The sequence below is a fragment of the Aulonocara sp. 'chitande type north' Nkhata Bay genome, linkage group LG18 (genome assembly GCF_057382095.1).
Source record: "Aulonocara sp. 'chitande type north' Nkhata Bay isolate Kocher_YH1m ecotype deep benthic linkage group LG18, A_spYH_male_GT1.1, whole genome shotgun sequence".
Lineage (NCBI taxonomy): Eukaryota > Metazoa > Chordata > Actinopteri > Cichliformes > Cichlidae > Aulonocara > Aulonocara sp. 'chitande type north' Nkhata Bay.
Window position 1 is genome coordinate 33,435,609 of NC_141361.1, and position 19,291 is coordinate 33,454,899.

Here is a 19,291-nt window from a genome sequence, read left to right on the forward strand (position 1 = left end):
AAAGCATCCCCTCAGCACCTAACACCATCGGATACTCCAGAAAAGGACAAATCCAGAGTCCCATCTGCCAGACTTTTGTTCCAAAACCCTTGGTACCTGTGGAGGTGAGACAAACTACATCTAGTCAGTAGTGCTCCAGCTCACATCCCAAAAACCATTCTGCGATACTGGGGGTCCACATGCCCAGCCTCCCACCTTATCCTACCACCCACGTCACACTGCAGCATAATATAATGGCAGTGACGGTATGGTATAGCTAAGCAGGTTCAATTGTTTTTGTGCTCATTTACTACGGTTTATTTACTACAGTTTGTCACAAAGTGTGTTGCTAACGGTCCAGATGTTGGATTTCCAGAGAGGGAAACGAAAGAGAGCAAATTTCAATCATAGATGGAGAAAAATGTAAGAAAAGACATGAGAGGAACAAGAGAGGTTATATTAAAGGTAATGACTGCTCGTGACACTTGATAAACTGCAGATTTACAGATGACATGTTATAATTTTTAATCTTTTTAATCTTATGTAATCTTCAGTAAAGAAGTTGAATCAAGTCTGTGTATTTCTCCTTACGTACTTTTGCCACCTCTGCACTCTGAGGCCAGGCTGAACTGGAAGTCTATCTTTCTTTAACATGCGCAGCAGATACTGGAGACGTTTTTCTGTCAGTTAGTTGTTAGTCTGCTGACAACAACAGACTGAACAAACTGACAGAAAAGGGAGCTCTGTGGTTTACAGGTCACTGAACAAGTGGTTTCCCCTCATGGATGTTATTATATTATTAATACTATTATTATTATTATTAAATAATAATAAATTCCAGTGATCACAGTTCTGTGTTAGGTTTAGGCAAAATGACGTTGTCACATCAGGCCAGGGAGGTTTGGACAGATTCTTTTCCATAATAGATAAAATCATCATCAAACTGCATTTTGTATTTTTGTATTTCCTCTTTATAATATTACACTTTGATCAGTATTCATGTGTGACAAATCACTAAGAAATCAGGCCCTGTATCTGCAACATCAACTGCAGCTTGATGGCTGTGGTTTTACTTTTCAGAGGTGAATAAAGCCACAGCTACTAACACAGAACTGCTGAAATTAGTTTTGTTGGCTTCAAAGTTCAGTGAATCACAAGGTCTCTTTTTCCTGTTGCACCCTTTTTTCTGCTGACCACAGCAGGTGTCCTGCACGACACACACACACACACACACACACACACACACACACACACACACACACACACACACACACACACACACACACACACACACACACACAAAAAAAAAAAAATCCTCTCTTACACGTACAGATTTTTAGTCTTCATACTCAAGACATACTTCACTAAGAGAGAATGGCCAGTGACAGGATCTATGCTGCTTTACCTGAGCCGCCTCGTCAAAGCCAAGCAGAAAGCAAAGAAGAAGAAAAGAAGGCTTTTGGGAATATTTTTGCAGAGTTGGAATCTGTGGACTTACCTCTTGGAACCACCTTAAGGTAAACTCCAAAACACACCCAAGATTTATCTGCTGAACACAACTGAAGGTGGACTGATTTAGCTAAATTACAACATTTAAAACGCTGGTTTATCTTATTACCAAGACCAGGAAAAAACGCACTTAGAAGCTAGCGGACACATGCAAACTGTGTTTGCTTTGATTAAACTGTGAGTTCAATTACAGACATTTAATGTGAAAAAAGCTTAGTATTATTAGCGTCAGTGTGTATCACTTGTCAGGCTTTACCAGAATTGTATCTTGATTTAACAAAAAAAAACAAACAAACCATAAAGATGTAAATAGCCTCCTCTGCATGTTGTTATTTAAAATGTATCTACAGCAGAACTGAGATGAATCAAATAGAAGCCACTAAAGCTCATTTGATAGCAGGCATCTTTATTATTACAAGTACCGTGTGAATGACAGTACAAATTATTTTCCTGTTTTTTACTGCTAACCATGCAAACCACTCGCTATACAGTATTTATGATAAGATCATAAACAGTCAAAACCCGTGTGGTTTTCCATGTGGTACAATGTTTGAGGAACCAGGCACAGGCTATGCGGAAACAAAGCCGCAATCACCGGGGTCAACACGACCGTAGTGCGCCTCCCACAGGCCGGACCTCACACTGACCTATGCTCCGCTGTAGCTGCAGTGATAGCCGTAATATGCACATAACAATCATGGCGGACAGTGAAACCCTGGAGTGCATAACGGAGCACGAGCGGATTTTACAGGAAATTGAAAGCACCGACACAGCTTGTGTCGGTCCGACTCTTCGGTAAGAATATATAGCTTCTAAAAACGCCCTTAGCAACATAGGTCCTGTGTTTTTCACTGTGTATTACATGATCACACCTTTTGTTTAAGACCTAGCTTAGCCTTACCCAGTAGCAGGCTAGCGCTGGCTATTTTAGCCAACAGTCAAGATAGTGTTGAAATGAGGAATGGGGCTAGCTGTCGTGTTAGCAGCAGTGACTGTGAGGTAATCTTTTAGGTTATGTGTAAGGATGGATGACTAGTGACCTGTCAAAAATGTCAACATCATTTGTGGGTGTGGCTGTGGGACTTCACATCCTTACGTCGTTGTGCAGCTTGAGTTAGCTAACGGCTAACAGGTAACGATTTTGGATAGTTGTTGGCTAAAATAAAACGAATGCCACGAGCGGATAAGAACACTGACCCTGTGGTGTTGTGTTATGTGGGCGACAGTAGTGACACAGGATGCCGGTTTGCTCAGCCTGACGTTCCCCAACACACCGCGCTGGTTATTTTAGGCAATTAGATGCCAAAGTAGCTTCCGAGGCCACAGTGAATAACATTAGCTGAATGCTTCCACCTGTCACACCTGTCCTGTAGACGTTCCTGTAGGCCGTGGTTGTTTCTCATACCTGGGGAGAGTGATGAGTGTATACCCTCCAGGTAACAATGCTATCTAGCTTTCTCAGCGCGTGTCTTCATCTCTTATCTCTAGGGTGACGCTGTCTTTTCTTCATCTCTTGGCAGCTTGGTCGGGTGTTGTAAAATGACAGTGACGTGCTGTCAGTGATCATAGGGGTTTGCTTTGCTTACTGTAGAGCTTACTAATAATAAGAATACTAATTGAAAGGGTCGGGCTAAAAACGGGATTTTTCTTATAGCTAATATTAGTGAATATTTCCTGGATAATAACACGTGCAAATGCAGCTCTGGTGCAGTGCATAGGCCTTTCCTGGGTGTGGACTATTATATGGCTCAGTGGACAGAGTCATAAACACTGGGTGTTGTGTGGTGGACTGACTTCTCTTTTCATGATGGTAACAGCGAGTCAGTTACTCCAGTATTAACATTACCACTTGGCACTCATGTTCAGTCTTATAAATCACCATTGGAGCTGTGCCAGCCTGAAAGCATCGTCCTTGTAGTTCCAGTCAGTACAACAGTCGTTAAGGATAAACCAGAGGACTTAGGCAAAGACATGTCCTCACTATGTCTTTTTTTGTAGATAAAAAAGACAATCTGACCTTGCTGAGGAATGCAGGTTATGTTGGCATATTTGTTTCAATGAAACATTTGTACCTGTTTCCTTCAGCATCTTCACAAGGTCTTCTTCTTTTGTGCTAGCATAGATTCACTTGTTTCGGAGTGCATTTGCTCCTAGGTGGGAGGGCACGTCTCCTTTAGTGTTGGGCGTCATGTCCATAATTATTCTGTTGTCCTGCTTGAGATTGCAAATATCCAAGACCATTTTTGTGAAGCAGGGGGGCAAACATGCTAACCATTAAGGCAGCACTGGCTGCCCTCCATAATACATACTGTGCAAGTGAAATACAAAGAATGCAAAATAGACACTGGGGAGGTAATGTCCCACTTTCAGACACACAGGAACAGCTAAAACAGTTATCATATTTGTTTGGTTCTTATGACTTTTAATAATTTTACTAACATGTTTAGTCTAGTTTGTGTAAAATGGCTTGACTCCTGCATTCTTAGTAATGTCCTCATTAACACAGCGTTCTTTAATCCACCAAAACAATTGATGTAATAGAAAGTTGAGTGGAGATAGGTTAACTGGAAACACTAAATTGCCCATAGGTGTGGATGTGGGAGTGAATGTGAGTGCGATTGGTTGTCTGACCAGGGAGTACCCTGCCTCTCACCCCAAGACAGCTGGGAAAGGCTCCAGGATGGAATGGGTGGATGAAAGTTGAGAGAATAAACTGTCATCTCTGCAAATCATACTTTAATTAAACCTGAAATTAAAATCTAGCCAACGTCCAAAAATGCCTGCCATCCATTTTTATGAGTTCAGTAGTGATCAGTGTAGCTGCTCCCTCACATACATGTTAACTTCAAAAGCATGAACTTATGTGTGTGCGCACCAAAAACAAATGTTAGATCCAGAAATGGCTGTGGTTGCTTTCCTCTCGTGTAATCTTGCAGGTTCTGTTGATCAGTAATATTCTATAATGCAAGATTTCTTTTGACGTTCTTGTAGATAACACAGTAAACATACTAGAAGAAACAAGGACCCTGTTCTTGCATATGGTGGTCCATAATCTTTTGGCTGATTTCTTTGTCCCTGACCAAAATCTCTTATCCTGTTAAAAGCCAGTTCTTATCCCGATAACGATATACACAGTGACATCTGGTGAGAATTTCAAGTAAGCAGCATTTCAAAATAATTTACTTAGAAAATTGGTGACGTGTTCAAGACTTATTTTACCCACTGTATATCATAATATAGTGCATTTTTGTAAATTCAGTGAATAGTCTATATAATTACAACATGGAAAGTACTGTTTCTTTTTTACATTTCAGTTAAATTATCAAAAGCACTTGGTGACTAGCAATGTAAATATAAAACATGAGTGTATAAAATCTAAAACACTTTTCAATAACAAAATGACCAAAGGCCCAACATAAGATGCCAAATGCCAATGAAATAGAAACTATAGCAATATAAGGCTCACAGCATATATTTAATATAAAAATATCAAAACACTTACAACTATATAAGGCTAATAAACACTTAAAGAAAATAAATATGGGAGTTATCATTTACTTATTTATATGGCACATTTAATTACAACAGCAGCCTGGACCAAAGTGCAGTACAAAAACACAAAATAACTAGTACCAAATAATAGGTTTGTTCAGTATAACGATATATATCGGCTGATGATAAGAAAACGTCTGTCGTTTCATTTTACGCTGTCGTTTGTTTTGTGGTGTCACAAAATAAACTGTTTACGGCAACATTTTTTCAAGGATTTGACGGTCACTGTGGAATTAACTTCTCTCTTCCTCTTATATTTAAAATAACCACACTATGGACGCAGAAGCGACTGTTCTTATGCGTTGTCGTTAGCAACAACGTCGGTAAAACCATTGCGTGGCTCCGCCGTCCGCTTGTTTATTTTCCACATAAACCTTTCATAATAAAGCTGAAGATCCTGTTGAGATTTTTCAAAATAAACTGAATCACGTGAAGTTGTATGCAGTGTGTTTACGGACGAGAAGCTAAAAAGAGCCGTCAGATGTTAAAAAATAAACCTTCGAACAGGCTTTTTCCCGCAGCGTGCCATGTAATCGATACTCACAAACAAAATTATGGCTGTTTTAATTAACGTAACACTCGATTGCAGGTACACGACGCCCAGCTGAAAACACTTCATGCAAGTCGAGCTGCCCGAGATTCACAGAATTTACAGAAAATGTAAAATGTTTGTGATTTATATCGTTGTCGGGACGATCAATGTTTTATATCGGGATATGAGATTTTGGTCATAACGCACAGCCCTAACAAATAACTACTAATATTAGTACCAAACACCAGTTATGTTGCATCATACGTAGTGACACACACCAGATGACAGTCACGCAGTTCTTATGATTCAAACCTCTGGCTATTATGATGTCTCTCTGTGGTGGTCACAAAGTGTCCAGTCTTGGTTCAATGAGTTGGGGCTGCTGTAGCTGAGATGGTCGAGCAGGTCATCTGCTAATCTGAACGTTAGCAGTTCCATCCAGTCTATGTCAAATATCCTTGAGCAGATAATATAAGATAATAACCCCAAGTTGCTCTCCGTGTGTGAATCTTAGGCAAGTTGCATAAAGCACTTTGAGTGCGCAGATAAATTAGAAAAGTGCTGTAAAAGAACCAGTCCATCAATCAGTGTGCTGTTTAGCTTGTCTTCATATCTGTTGTTGCACTCATAATATAAATGCAGCTGAGTCCTTTGTATCTGGAATCAGTGATTTTTGTAAAGTTGATTTGAATTTGCACAGTTAAATTTTCTGATCCGTATCAGATTTTTCATAACAGTGTCGATGCTACAGAGGAAGCCCCTTGTTTAGGAATGGACACCCCATTTTCTTTTGGCTGGTTCTTTTGTACTGCTGATGTTTCTGTTGCAAACTGTCATCCAAAGCGATGAAAAAGTATTGCAGTAACTGCGTATTTTGTGACAGCAGAGTCTGTGCAATGTCTGTCATTCTGCGCAGACCCACGGCCAAAAGCTGCAGAAGCCTATCAACGGTTCCATCCAGCGTTAACCTGTAGAGCAGGATTAAGTGCTTTTGTTGAAGGATTGTTCTAATGAAAGCCCCCCAAACACAGGCGCACACACACAAATACAAAATTGTGTAGATGAATCTATGAATCAAAATTGAATCTATGAGTAGCACAGAGGTATATTACAACATCTAGTTAATTTCGATTTTTATTCATTTAAGTTTAGTTTAGGTTAGTGTATGAAATTGGTTTGCTCATATTGCTTTACATGTATTTTTAAGTTTAGTTTGTGTTAGCTTCAGTATTAGTTTTGTTTTTGTAATATTATGAGCTGTTTTTGTCAAAGGCCAAATTTAGATGAGTGCACGAGTCCTTCTCCTGTAGTAGTCTTATCAGATTCGTGCATCAGAGGCTCTCTTTCACTGTAAGTGTTGATAAGTGTGATAAATGTTTGGCACATTACCAGACCAGAAACTATTTAGCAAGAATTTCAGTGTAACTGACAGTCCTCCCATTGCAACACCGTAGGGTGTGTTCCATTGACTCCAACACTCATAAACTGGCAGCGTAGTTGTTTTGTCTCATGTTTCTGCCCCTGGTTTTACCGTCTTGTGCCAGATACGAACTTTGACTTCACCCTTGGTAGTTGAGCTGGCGGAGGATTTAAATTTGATTAGGTGAAGCAGCTGATTTGTTTAACAAAGTAACTCCAACTGCAGGTCAGTCTGTCGCTCCACAGAAGTCATGTCTGAGGGGACTTTAGTATATTAAGTCAAGAGTGAACCAGACATTCAAATTCAGAGAAAATGTAACCAACCTTTGCCTCAGATTAAAAAAAGTATTTGTTATATGAAGCTCATTACATGTGTCCTAACTCCAGACAAATCATAGATGGTCGTGTGTATATGTGTGAGAGTGTATTAGGAATAGGGCTGGGCCATATTATACCGTTCACGGTAATACCGGTATAATGTTAGGCAACGATAGGAAAATGAAATATCGCGATAGAATGGGAGTAAAACGCGCATGCGCAGTGCCTTTGTTTTCATGCACATGGCCAATTGTTGAGTGAAACAGATGAACCAGAATTGGTTTGTAAAAATGGTGCAACTTCAGTGATGTGGAACTGGTTTGGTGTTTGTCCGTCAGATACACAACAAAGCACATTTTTTTGCAGAACATGCAAGCGGCCGTTGTTATTGTCGTATTTGTCGAACTAAGATGCTCTTAAATCTGGGAGTAATCTGGGTCCTAAACTCCGTATATTTGACTTCAGGTCAAACAACACTGCAGCATCACTGAGAGTTAAAAACTGTCTCAATTCTTTCATCTTTAATAAAACGATCAGCATTGCTGCTTTACCAGGTGTAACTATGAAGTTTAACTTCCAGGCATCCATGAAAACAAAATTTATTACATTTAACGGAGTTAGAAGTTAGCAGGAAGCTAGCGGAAGTTAGCTCGCTAGTTTCGCTAGTTACCTAAGCATGATATTGCATGTTCTGACTGAGAGATTTCTGAAAAAATTCAAACGCACAGCTCTGCTATCACTTCCAACATAAATGAAGACAGGAAACTAAACAGCAGTGACGTTTGTAGGGTTACTGAAGTTGGGCTAGCTGGTATATAATGATGTGCTACGTGATCGCTAGCGACACAGCTATGTTAGCATAACATAAACAGTGAAGCTGGAGGACGAACACTAACACTTTTCCACTTATAAAAGTTAACGTTAAGGTTCCTGATGGTTAGAGACAAATGCAATCGCATGGCAGGATGCTGTAAACGGACCAAACTTCAGTCAGGAGAACAACTGAGATAATCCATCCACAATACGAGGTTAGTCATTAATATACTGCAACAACATGGGAATAGAACAGCTGCCAGAGAATTCAACATTAATGAATCAATGGTACAGAAGTGGAGGAAGCAAGAAGAATGAGTTTAATAAAGTTTGACTTATCTGACTGCTTTGTTTCGCTTAATGTGCCTTATAATCCCGTGCACCTTATGGTCCGAAAAATGCGTACTGCACACTGCAGTTTAATGTTGCAAAGCACCTCTTTTTAACTTCAGTGGATATTATACATGGTTATGCTCAGGATATGTCAGCCCATTTCTACTGGAAATGCCTTTTGGTTAAACTTTCAGCAAGGAATTTGCATTTGCACTGTTACATTTTTATAAAGCTTTAATGTACATAAAAACCAGCTTCTTGTTTAAGTGAAAATAAATGGAAGGTTGTCTTTTTGCACTAGTAATGTTGTGGAGTTGTATTTTGTCTCGCATCAATTATATCGTCTGTTATATCGTTATCGCAAATTTTCAAATATATATCGTGATAAATATTTTTGGCCATATCGCCCTGCTCTAATTAGGAATGTTCCTAAAAACAATTTAGACCAACCGACTAGTCTAAAACTAAGAAACACTCAGATGTGAATTCAAACACTAGAACTGTTTCATTAAAAATGTCAAAGACTCTCCAAACAGCAGCATTTAAAGCCACTGATCACATTCTTCAGTCGTTAATCATGCTGGCGCCTCAAATCGAGCATCATGAACATTGAACATTTTACTCCAAACTGACAACAAAGAAGAAGAAAAACTAAAAAAATTAACATCAGAAAAATAAATAAATCGTGGCTGAAAGGTGTGCAGCTTTGTGCCCTGCATTAGCAATGATGCACGTTGTTCTGCAATTATGACAATCACTTCAATAAAAGTCCAAATTTATTTCTGAAATCCAGCTTCATAAACTGTCAGTTTTCCATGATGTGCGTTAGCTTCGATACGTGTAGTGTTTCATGTCCTCGTTAAGTAGTTTGTCTGGTGTTTATTGTAACTCATACTGAGTTACGCATTACTAACCACCAGTTGACCCCAGACAAGCAGCTAAAGCTTGCTTTCCACTAAGGTTGTTATAGTTAACTAAAACTACACTAAAAATATAGTTAAAAAATGTTAACTGTAATGAAAGCCAAACATTTTGAAAAAAAAAAACTGACTGAGAAATGTTATAAACTTGAATAAACTAAAATAAATAAAATACAAATATTGAGGTAATATGCTTGGTTTTATTGTTTAGTTTGCTAAAACAAAAAGTGCAACTTTACTGTTGAAGGGTTATTGGACATACTTCTTGATACTTTGGGTGTCTACAAAATGTTTTTAATTTTAATATCTGTAAAAGTCTTGCCTCTGACATAAGCCCTTCACACATTAATAATTAAAAAGACTCAAACTAACACTGAAACTATGAAAATGTTTAGTTTTAAAAACTAAAAAGAAAAATCACTCTTGAACTGAAACTGAAATAAATATAAAAACTTGTTTGAAAATGCAAAACTATGACAACTCTGATTTTCTGCAGGTGAGTCAGGCTTGTGGCACTACAGGCTCCATGTCTACAGATACCTGTTTGCTGTAGTAGACGTGCTGATGTTTCCTGTCATGTGTTCTTTGTGCTGATTTTTAGCCATATTTATTAAAAAATGTCTACTCCTTCGATTCGTTTGTTATGATCAGAGCTAAAGGAAATGAAATTCCTTTTATTTTGATCTACAGTGTTAAATTATGGAGTTAAATGATATCTTTAGTTGTTTCTTAGACTTGAACAAGCGTGCTGTTCGAGGGATGTAAAAAACAGTGTCACACTAACATTAACACATTAACATTTCATAGTGTGTGAAGGATTTTCTCAGTTCGTTACATTATGACAGTCATGAGTGTTGTGTTTGCCACATGAACCGTTATTGTAATCTAATGCCACACATAAAAATGGGAAGACGGTTTAAATTTGAATATTTTGATATGCGTTCGCTTTCACTGTGCCCACCCTTCACCTGAAATTCTGACTTATTTAAATCCTTTATCAGTTCTGTTATTGTCAAGAAGCTGCATGTATTTGACACAATCATGTGCGGGTGTTTATATAACCCGTTATGCCAAGAGTTCTGCCAAAACAAAAATTTGCTCTCGAAAAACAAAAAACAAGCACAAAAACAAACATAGCAGATAAAAGATTGTTTGCATACGCAAAGTAAAAGTTTAAAAAACAACAACAAAAAATATATGTGTGTGTGTGTGTGTGTGTGTAGGGCTGCAATGATTCATCGAGTAATTCGATAATAAAAAATTCTCAAAGCATGTTTCATTTAGCTGTAACGTTTCACCCACATCTGTGATTCAAAACAGACCTTTGCAACTTTTAAAGTTTGAAATGCAGTCGTTCAGGCAGTTTTGGAGAAACGTGCCCCAAATTTAAGTGTCTGTTACCTTTAAACTAGTCTGTTAATCTAAATAGTTTTTCCCCATTTAGTCAATTAAGAAATGAGTTGTCAGGAATACATACAACATTAAGCCCACGATGCCCGTGGAACTGGAGTCACACTGCGAAGAGCAAAGAGGTGGTGCCGTTAGTGAGAAGATAAGCTCAGGTTGAGTGATAGAAAACAGGTTTTTTTCCTAGTGTCCAAAGCAGCAGCACTGTCCCAGTAACCAGCATTAAAGCCTTGACTGGGAAAAAGCTAGCAGCAGTCGTTCATCAAAGCACTTGATCAACAAACTCTGATGTAAAAAAAACGAGTGCTCGTTAATACGACGTTAACGCCATAACCGCATTAACGTGGCAAATCCCCGTTAGCGAGTTAACACGGATCGCCCCGTGTGAGGGCTGCATGGTGCTAACGAGCTAACGCGTTAACTTGCTACTGCTTTTCAAGCATAAACATCATGTAGATATCTAAGGAGCTTGGAAAGAAAAGCGTCTGGACTTGAAGTTGTTCGAAGACTCTCATCCAAGAAGCTTCTTCAGTTCTAGGGTCAAATGGTGGAGAGTCCCAGATTTAAGCCCTGTGGGAGTTTCCCCCCAGAGGGACAGTGGGGGGAATGTGAGTAGGAAGGGATCTCAACACTGGTGAAGTTGGTGAAGTCGGTGGAGTTCTTGATTCGATGTGGTGTTCCCCACCAGGGTGGCTAGGATGCCAGCAAGGTGTTTGGTGGCTGAGTTTATGCTGCTGACAATGGGTCTGAGTGGGACACCTTCTTTATGGATCTCAGGAAGTCTGTAAATACAGCGTATGGCATCCCCTGGGTATAGACAATGATATAATAATAATAATAATAATACATTTTATTTGAAAGCTCCTTTCTGAACACTCAAGGACACTGCACTCAGCAGAACAATAAAAGCAACATGAAGCCAGCAGTTTACACAATCATAAAAGCATAAGACATAAAACACATTTAAAAATGGCAGAGTGGAGAGTTTATGTGTGATAAGCTGTTTTGAACAAGTGAGTTCTGAGTTGGGACTTAAAGAGAGACAAGGAAGCGATATTTCTTAAATCAGGAGGAAGGGAATTCCAGAGTGGAGGAGCAGCTGAAAGCCCTGCTCCCCATGGTGGCAAGACGGGGAGAGACACCGGGATGGGGTGGTGATCTGAACCACATCAGAGAGATATGGAGGGGAGAGATGATGAAAAGCCTTAAATGTGTACAAGAGTTTTGGTTTTTTTTGCCTGTCCCATTTGGTTCTTTAGCCGTCAGAATTGTTGTCTGAAGACCAACAAGGAGACCCGATGGATTTACTTTGCCAAATGGATCATCACAGCTTTGCTGTATTGGTCCATTTGATCGACCTTTGTTGTTATTATTTATTTTATTTTCAGTTGTTACAGACGGGACAGACATGACTGAGGGACAGGAAAGGGAGAAAGAACGATGCAGGAAAAGAAAATCAGAAGGGACAGTGAGAAGTACAAGAGTGTTTTGAAATATGTCGGATGGTCAATGATTTTGTCCTTTTCAAGGTCTAAGTGATAACTTTCTTTTTGTAGCTGCTTGTGGGGTCTCGCTTTAAGGCTTCGTAGGAGTCACTGAGGAGTGTAGTAATCTTTGTGTGGTAACCTGTTGTGTGTGTGCGCGTGTGATGTTGTGGTCTTTGCTCAGGAAGCGACGGCCTTCTTTTTCTTGTACTGTGAGGTTAGACGGAGGGACTGGAGAGGGTGGCTGAAACTTTCATCCTGATTTGCTCTGCTTCTGTTTGTGATATTTTATCAGTCCGTATGGCTGTTTCTGTGGCTGTGATGAGGTCCACTATGGACAGCTGTTGAGGAGAAATGGCAAAATTGAAAGAAAGAACATCGCCCAGACGCTCTTCTTTCCAAGCTCCTTAGACTACGATGACCTTCACAGACATCGTGTAAATATAGAGATATTAAAGACAGCTTAGATTATCGAGCTTGCTAAAGGCTGACAGCAGCCGTCCTATTTTACATGGAAGGAAGAGAGGTGAGTCTAAAGGGAAGCATGGTGTGCACCAGACCATATTTATGTCAATGTTTTCATAACATTTTTCAGATTGAAAGTGAAATAATATAAATACTGTCTCAATGAAATTGTGTGAAGTATAAATTTTTTTTGCAAGCGTCTCTTTACGCAATGCAAAGATAAAAGGGGCGGAGCCGTTACTGAGAAGGTGAGCTTTGTTTGAATAAGGCTTCTAGCATCTAAAGCAGCAGCGCTGTTCCTTTGATCCCCATTAAAACATTTACTGGGAAAATGTGAGCAGGAATCCTCCATCAAAGCACCTGATCAAAAAAGTCTGATGTGAAGAAAAGCAAACTTTGTAGCTGCTCTATCGTTTCACACAGTGAAAAATCACAAGCCAATAAAAATGCACATAGGTTACCAAACTGTGAGCCGCTGGACTGTGTGACTGAAACGTGTACAAAAACTCAGAGTACAGATTTATGTTTTATGCGTTTTATAAGAAAAAGTTTTCTTTAAGAATAACATTTAATTTGCCCCGTAATAGAAAAGGTTTGGTGTTTTTGTTTTTGACAAATGAAACCTGAAACTAAAAATGAAACTCCAAAGATTGCAGTTTCTAAAATGGAAACCAATGAGCATTTTGAAAGACTCTTTCTCTTTTCAATATCTATTATTTCTCATTAATAAGACCAACATTTTTCTTATCCAATTACTTGATTAATTAACGAAATAACCTATAGTTTAATCGTTTAATTAAATTACCAACAGCTGCAGCCCTAAAGAATATTAGTAACAATAATGACATCAAACCATATATTTTATTGAAGACTGTGCAGTAAAAATAAAACAATAAACATAAGCCATATTGCATGACTAAACTAATAAATCTGTTTAGAGAGTGACTCTATTTAAAAATATCTAAATTTTTACATTCATGTGACTTTTTAAATTAAACAGCAGACAGTTTATCAACAGTGCATATTCTCAATAGTTTTCTTTTAATACATAAAAAAATGATTCTCTGACCTATTAGGTTTTCAGTTAAAAGGGATTTTTCTGTGTGTGGGTGTATGTAAAGCAGCCCTGTGCACCTGTGTTTCAGTTGATTTCCATGCCTGTGTATCAGCACTAGCCTGCTGTGTTCCACATAAAATAATTTAGATGCTGATACTCTCTCACTTTGCTTAACTGCTCAAGTCTGCACAAGAAAAGCACCCGCACATAAATCTTTGACAGTTAAAGAAAGGAGCAGTTTGAAAATGAGTGCATTGCTTGTCTTTGTTCTCCCTTCACCTTAAATTGTTGGGAAAAAGCCTGGGCAGTAAAGGATTTTTTTTAAACTATAAGACCAAATATCTGTTTTTTAAAATAATAATGAACCAGTATTTTGAACTCTGGGGGTGACAGAAAATGCAGAATTGATTTCTCAGACAAAGAAGAACAGAACTTATTAGAGGTGGGGCCTATCGCGCGGTGCCCCGCGCTTCACTCGGACTTTCTGACCACGTCATGATCCACCTAATCCCCGCGTACAGACAGAGGCTGAAGCTCTCCAAACCTGTCGTGAGGACTAAAAAACTGTGGAGCAACGAGGCTGTGGAGGAGCTTCGCACGTGTTTGGAGTCTACAGACTGGGACACATTGAAGGCTGCTTCTAACAGCTTGGACGAGTTTACGGACACTGTCACCTCCTATATCCACTTCTGTGAGGACAGCATTGTGCCATCACGCACCAGGGTGAGTTATAACAATGACAAACCCTGGTTTACTCCTAAACTCAAAAAGCTGTGGCTGGAAAAGAGAAAGGCGTTCAGAAGCGGAGACAGGGACTGCTACAGAGAGGCCAAGTACAGGTTCACTAAAGAAGTGGACATTGCTAAACATCAGCACTCTGAGAAGATGCAGCAGCAGATCTCAGAGAATGACTCGGCCTCTGTGTGGAAAGGTTTTAGGAATATCACCAACTACAAGCCTAAAACCCCCCACTCCACTGATGACTTGCTCTTGGCCAACACCCTTAACGACTTTTACTGCCGTTTTGACGAGCCATCAGGCAGCCTTCACACCTCCAACGGCCCCAACAATAGAGGCACTTTGGACACTCATTCCCCCACCTCTCCCCCCTCCATAGAGCCATCACCACCTTCAAACCGTTCACCTACAACACCCCCCTCCTCACCCCACACAAAAGAGGATTTCACACCACCTCCTCCGACCACAACTCTTCATATTCATGAAGCAGATGTGAGGAAGCAGTTTAAGAGTCTGAATGATCGGAAAGCTCCCGGCCCAGACGGTGTGTCTCCTGCCACCCTCAGACACTGTGCAAACGAGCTGGCCCCAGTGTTTTCTGGCATCTTCAACTCCTCACTGCAGGCATGTCATGTGCCTGCCTGCTTCAAGTCCTCTACCATAATCCCTGTCCCCAAGAAACCTAGGATCACTGGACTAAATGACTACAGACCCGTGGCTCTGACATCTGTGGTCATGAAGTCTTTTGAGCGCCTAGTTCTCTCCCATCTCAGGACCCTCACGGCCCCCCTCCTGGACCCCCTGCAGTTTGCATATAGAGCCAACAGGTCTGTAGATGACGCCATCAACATGGCCCTACACTTCATCCTGCAGCATCTGGACTCCCCAGGAACCTACGCCAGGATCCTGTTTGTGGACTTCAGCTCTGCCTTCAACACCATCCTTCCAGACCATCTCCGAGGCAAGCTTTCCCAGATGAATGTGCCTGATCCCATCTGCCGGTGGATCACTGACTTCCTGACGGACAGGAAGCAGCACGTGAGGCTGGGAAAGAATGTCTCGGACTCCCGGACCATCAGCACCGGCTCCCCTCAGGGCTGTGTTCTTTCTCCTCTGTTCTTCTCCCTGTACACCAACTGCTGCACCTCCACCCACCAGTCTGTCAAGCTAATCAAGTTTACAGATGACACCACCGTTATTGGACTCATCTCGGACGGGGACGAGTCTGCCTACAGGAGGGAGGTTGAACGTCTGGTGTCCTGGTGCAGCCACAACAACCTGGTGCTGAATGCCCAGAAGACAGTGGAGATTATTGTGGACTTCAGGAAGCACACAGCCCCACTCCCCCCCATCATCCTGACTGACACCCCCATCACCTCTGTGGACTCATTCCGCTTCCTGGGTACCACCATCACCCAGGACCTGAAGTGGGAGCCCACCATCACCTCCGTCATCAAGAAAGCCCAGCAGAGGATGTACTTCCTGAGGCAGCTGAAGAAATTCAACCTGCCAACACGGACGATGATGCAGTTCTACACTGCAATCATCGAGTCCATCCTCACCTCCTCCATCACCGTGTGGTACGCTGGAGCCACTATCAGGGACAAACAGAGACTGCAGCGTGTTGTGCGCTCTGCTGAGAAGGTGATTGGCTGCAGACTCCCATCTCTGCAGGACCTGTACACCTCCAGGACATTGCGGCGTGCAGCTCGGATCTCAGCTGACCCTTCTCACCCTGGACACAGTCTGTTTGACCTGCTCCCCTCAGGCAGGAGGCTCCGGTCCATTCGCACCAGAACCTCTCGCCATAAGAACAGTTTCTTCCCCTCTGCTGTTGGACACATGAACAATAACCATATGACTGTACCCGCCACTAACACATGACCCTACGCTGTGTCACTGCATCATTCCATGTTTGGCACTGATCACCACCTGCACTCATGTATATATCTTTCTACGTAGCACTCTTAATTCTTATTCTCATGTATATATCTCATGTATATCTCATGCACATATCTTTCTACGTAGCACTTTTAATTCTTATCCCTACTTTTATTTTTTCATGTCTATTTAAGTGCTATTTATGACACTATGTTTGCACTGAAGCACCGCAGCAATTTCCTAATGTTGTAAACCTGCTCAACATTTGGCAATAAACCCCTTTCTGATTCTGATTCTGATTCTGATTCTGAATCACCATACAACTCGCGATACGATATTATCACAATACTTAACGCACGATACGATATTATTGCGATTTTTTAAAAATATATTGCAATATTCAGATTCTGAACATAAAGTTAAACTTTATCAATATTCATTTTATCTAATATCAAAGTCTCACACTCAGTCTTTCTCTCATTTCAGTTTTATTGTTGACAAACTGAACGGTTTGTATTACAGTCTAGTCCAACTTAACTGAATGCATCAGGTACATCTGGTACAATTACAGCTATTCTGAACTATGCAATTTATGAAAACTATGCAGCCCATTCAGCAACTGAAGAATTTGAAAGTAAATTAAAACAAAATATAATTTTACGTTAAATAAAAAAGTTTTAAATTAAAATAAGTAAACTGTCATGTTTATTGCTGCCAAAAAAACAAGTTAAACACATTTGGACAGTGTCAGGATTCTTGCTCAGAAAAAGGATCAACATGCTCTGAAGTCAGAGCACGAAAACCTTTTTTGTAACAAAATATCGATTTCTGCTGTCGCTGTATCGATACATTATTAGCAAGCAAAATATCACGATACTACATAGTATCGATTTTTCCCCCACCCCTAGAACTTATCCACCACACTGGAAAATGGTTACTGGTGTCCCTATGCCTTGTTTGCTAATGTTTGCTTTGCTACTGCAGTTTACAGTTGTGCTGTATATGTCTGTACCCCCCCCCCCCCCCAACCCCATTTTAAATCAATAAAATGTTGATCACAAAAAAGAAAATGGTTACTGGCCAAATACAAAAACAGCCCATGAGTTTGTCCAGGATAAAGTCTCATTTAAAAACCAAAGAACAAACAGGATGTGTTAATCTCATCGTACTAATGAAGAACAGCGTAGCACTAACATCAGATGAGCAGACTGTAGAAACGTTTGAGATTCCTCCGAGCAAAATTGTGATGGTTGTCCATCAGGGCTGCCACAGACGATTATTTTCATAGTTGACTAGTCACCGATTATTTTTGCGATTAGTCGACTAATCAGATCCATCGGATGTAAAACGTACAGCTTATTGCACCAGCAGCATCTGCTCTTATATAACTATCATTAGCTTACAGCTGGAAGTGTTTCAGGTGTGTGCCAACTAAAAATAAAGACAAGATGATAGTTTATTAAAGTTTTAATGAAATTTGGAGATCGTCTCGGTGGAGTTTGATGAACTCCGCCGTCTGCTCCTTGCTATCTAACATATAACAGGACGGTCACCTATTGAGCTGGTGGGTAACATATTTTGCAAATGTGTGATGTCTTGATAAACCGAGCAGATATTTGAAGTTTGCACAGCTACATTCTCGCCTGAAAATATATTAAAAGTTTATTTTGTGACCCAGAAAGAGTAATATTAAAACTAAGTAGCTGCCACCATTGTTGGAAACTGGAATTGGCTGTGCCGTGCTATGAATTCTGGGATATGGTGGGCCATCTTCTTCCTGTTAAGAGGGAGTTTTTCCTTCGCACTGTCACCTTGCTCATATGGGGTCCATATGATTGTTGGGTTTTCTCTGTATGTATTATTGTAGGGTCTATCAATATAAAGCACCTTGAGGTGACTGCTGTTGTGATGTGGCGCTGTGTAAATTAAATTGACTTGAATCTTCTGTTTCAGTCTGTTATTATACACTTAAGTGCTACTACTTATTCCTGTGTTGTTCAGGATTTTGCAAAGCTTCAGACAACGGGTCGACTATTAAACTGGTTTAGGCGATTTTGATAGTCGATGTAATCGCGGCAGCCGTAAACTGTCACATGTCAGTTGGCTGATCTTTCTCCATTGTTCCATGGCAGATGGTGATATACTGTATTGTGGGGAGCAGCATATCTCAAAGGCACAAAGTTCCCACTCCTGTGTCACTGGCAAAATAATTCGTGTGTATTCCTCCACATAAATGAAATAAATAAATAAAATGAAGCAAACTGTTACTTGCATGAGTCTCATTATAGTGAGACAGCTGGATACAAACCCTACACGATCCCTTGGATTAAATTAGACTGAAAGTTGTTGATTAAAATTTCTAAATGGTTTTTTAAGAAACTGTAGCACTTAATATAGCAAAAAGCCATCAGACTGTTGTTATCCTGGCTCTGTGGAAAGCAGATAAACAGCTCAGGTCTTCATAAGAAAAGCACCTAAATGTGAATCTGTGACAGTTGCTGCAATTATCAAATTCAAATCCTTGGATGAAAGTTTCATTTAAAATGATGGATGTCTGTGTCCAGATCAGTATCTGACTGCAGTTTGCTTTTGCTGAAGATAATTTTCGTTGTTGCGTTGCTTTTTTTGGCACAGCTGCAGCTTTGCTTCATGGCCGATGTTGCAATGCCATAAATTTCAAGCTTAATTTAAATACATGTTTATCACACTTACAAATAAGCCCAGCGGAGACAAGTCACGGATGAAAGGCTAAATGCTGTTTTTTATCCATCAGAGATATTTGATTGATTTGCTGATGGGAAGTTTTTGACAGATGTTTAAATACTGTTACAGTTACTTCTCAAGGCAACGTAGACCCGGGTGAGGTGGCTTCAAAATAATATTG

General features: G+C 40.2%; 1 protein-coding gene across 6 annotated transcripts in view; it reads left to right on the forward strand.

Annotated features, from left to right (window-relative positions):
• Positions 1-1,338: 1,338 nt before the first annotated feature.
• exoc6 (exocyst complex component 6) overlaps positions 1,339-19,291 on the forward strand; it is a 69,491-nt gene continuing 51,538 nt past the window's right edge. For 3 of the 6 annotated variants that reach the window (XM_086270547.1, XM_086270546.1, XM_086270544.1), the window contains exon 1: positions 1,339-1,496. In XM_086270547.1, coding sequence (XP_086126673.1) covers positions 1,354-1,496 — 143 coding nt within the window. In that variant the 5' untranslated portion in view covers positions 1,339-1,353. Of the gene's footprint in view, positions 1,497-2,137; positions 2,284-19,291 lie in introns of those variants that run through there. The other 3 variants (XM_086270545.1, XM_086270543.1, XM_086270548.1) reach the window with 2 other exon arrangements.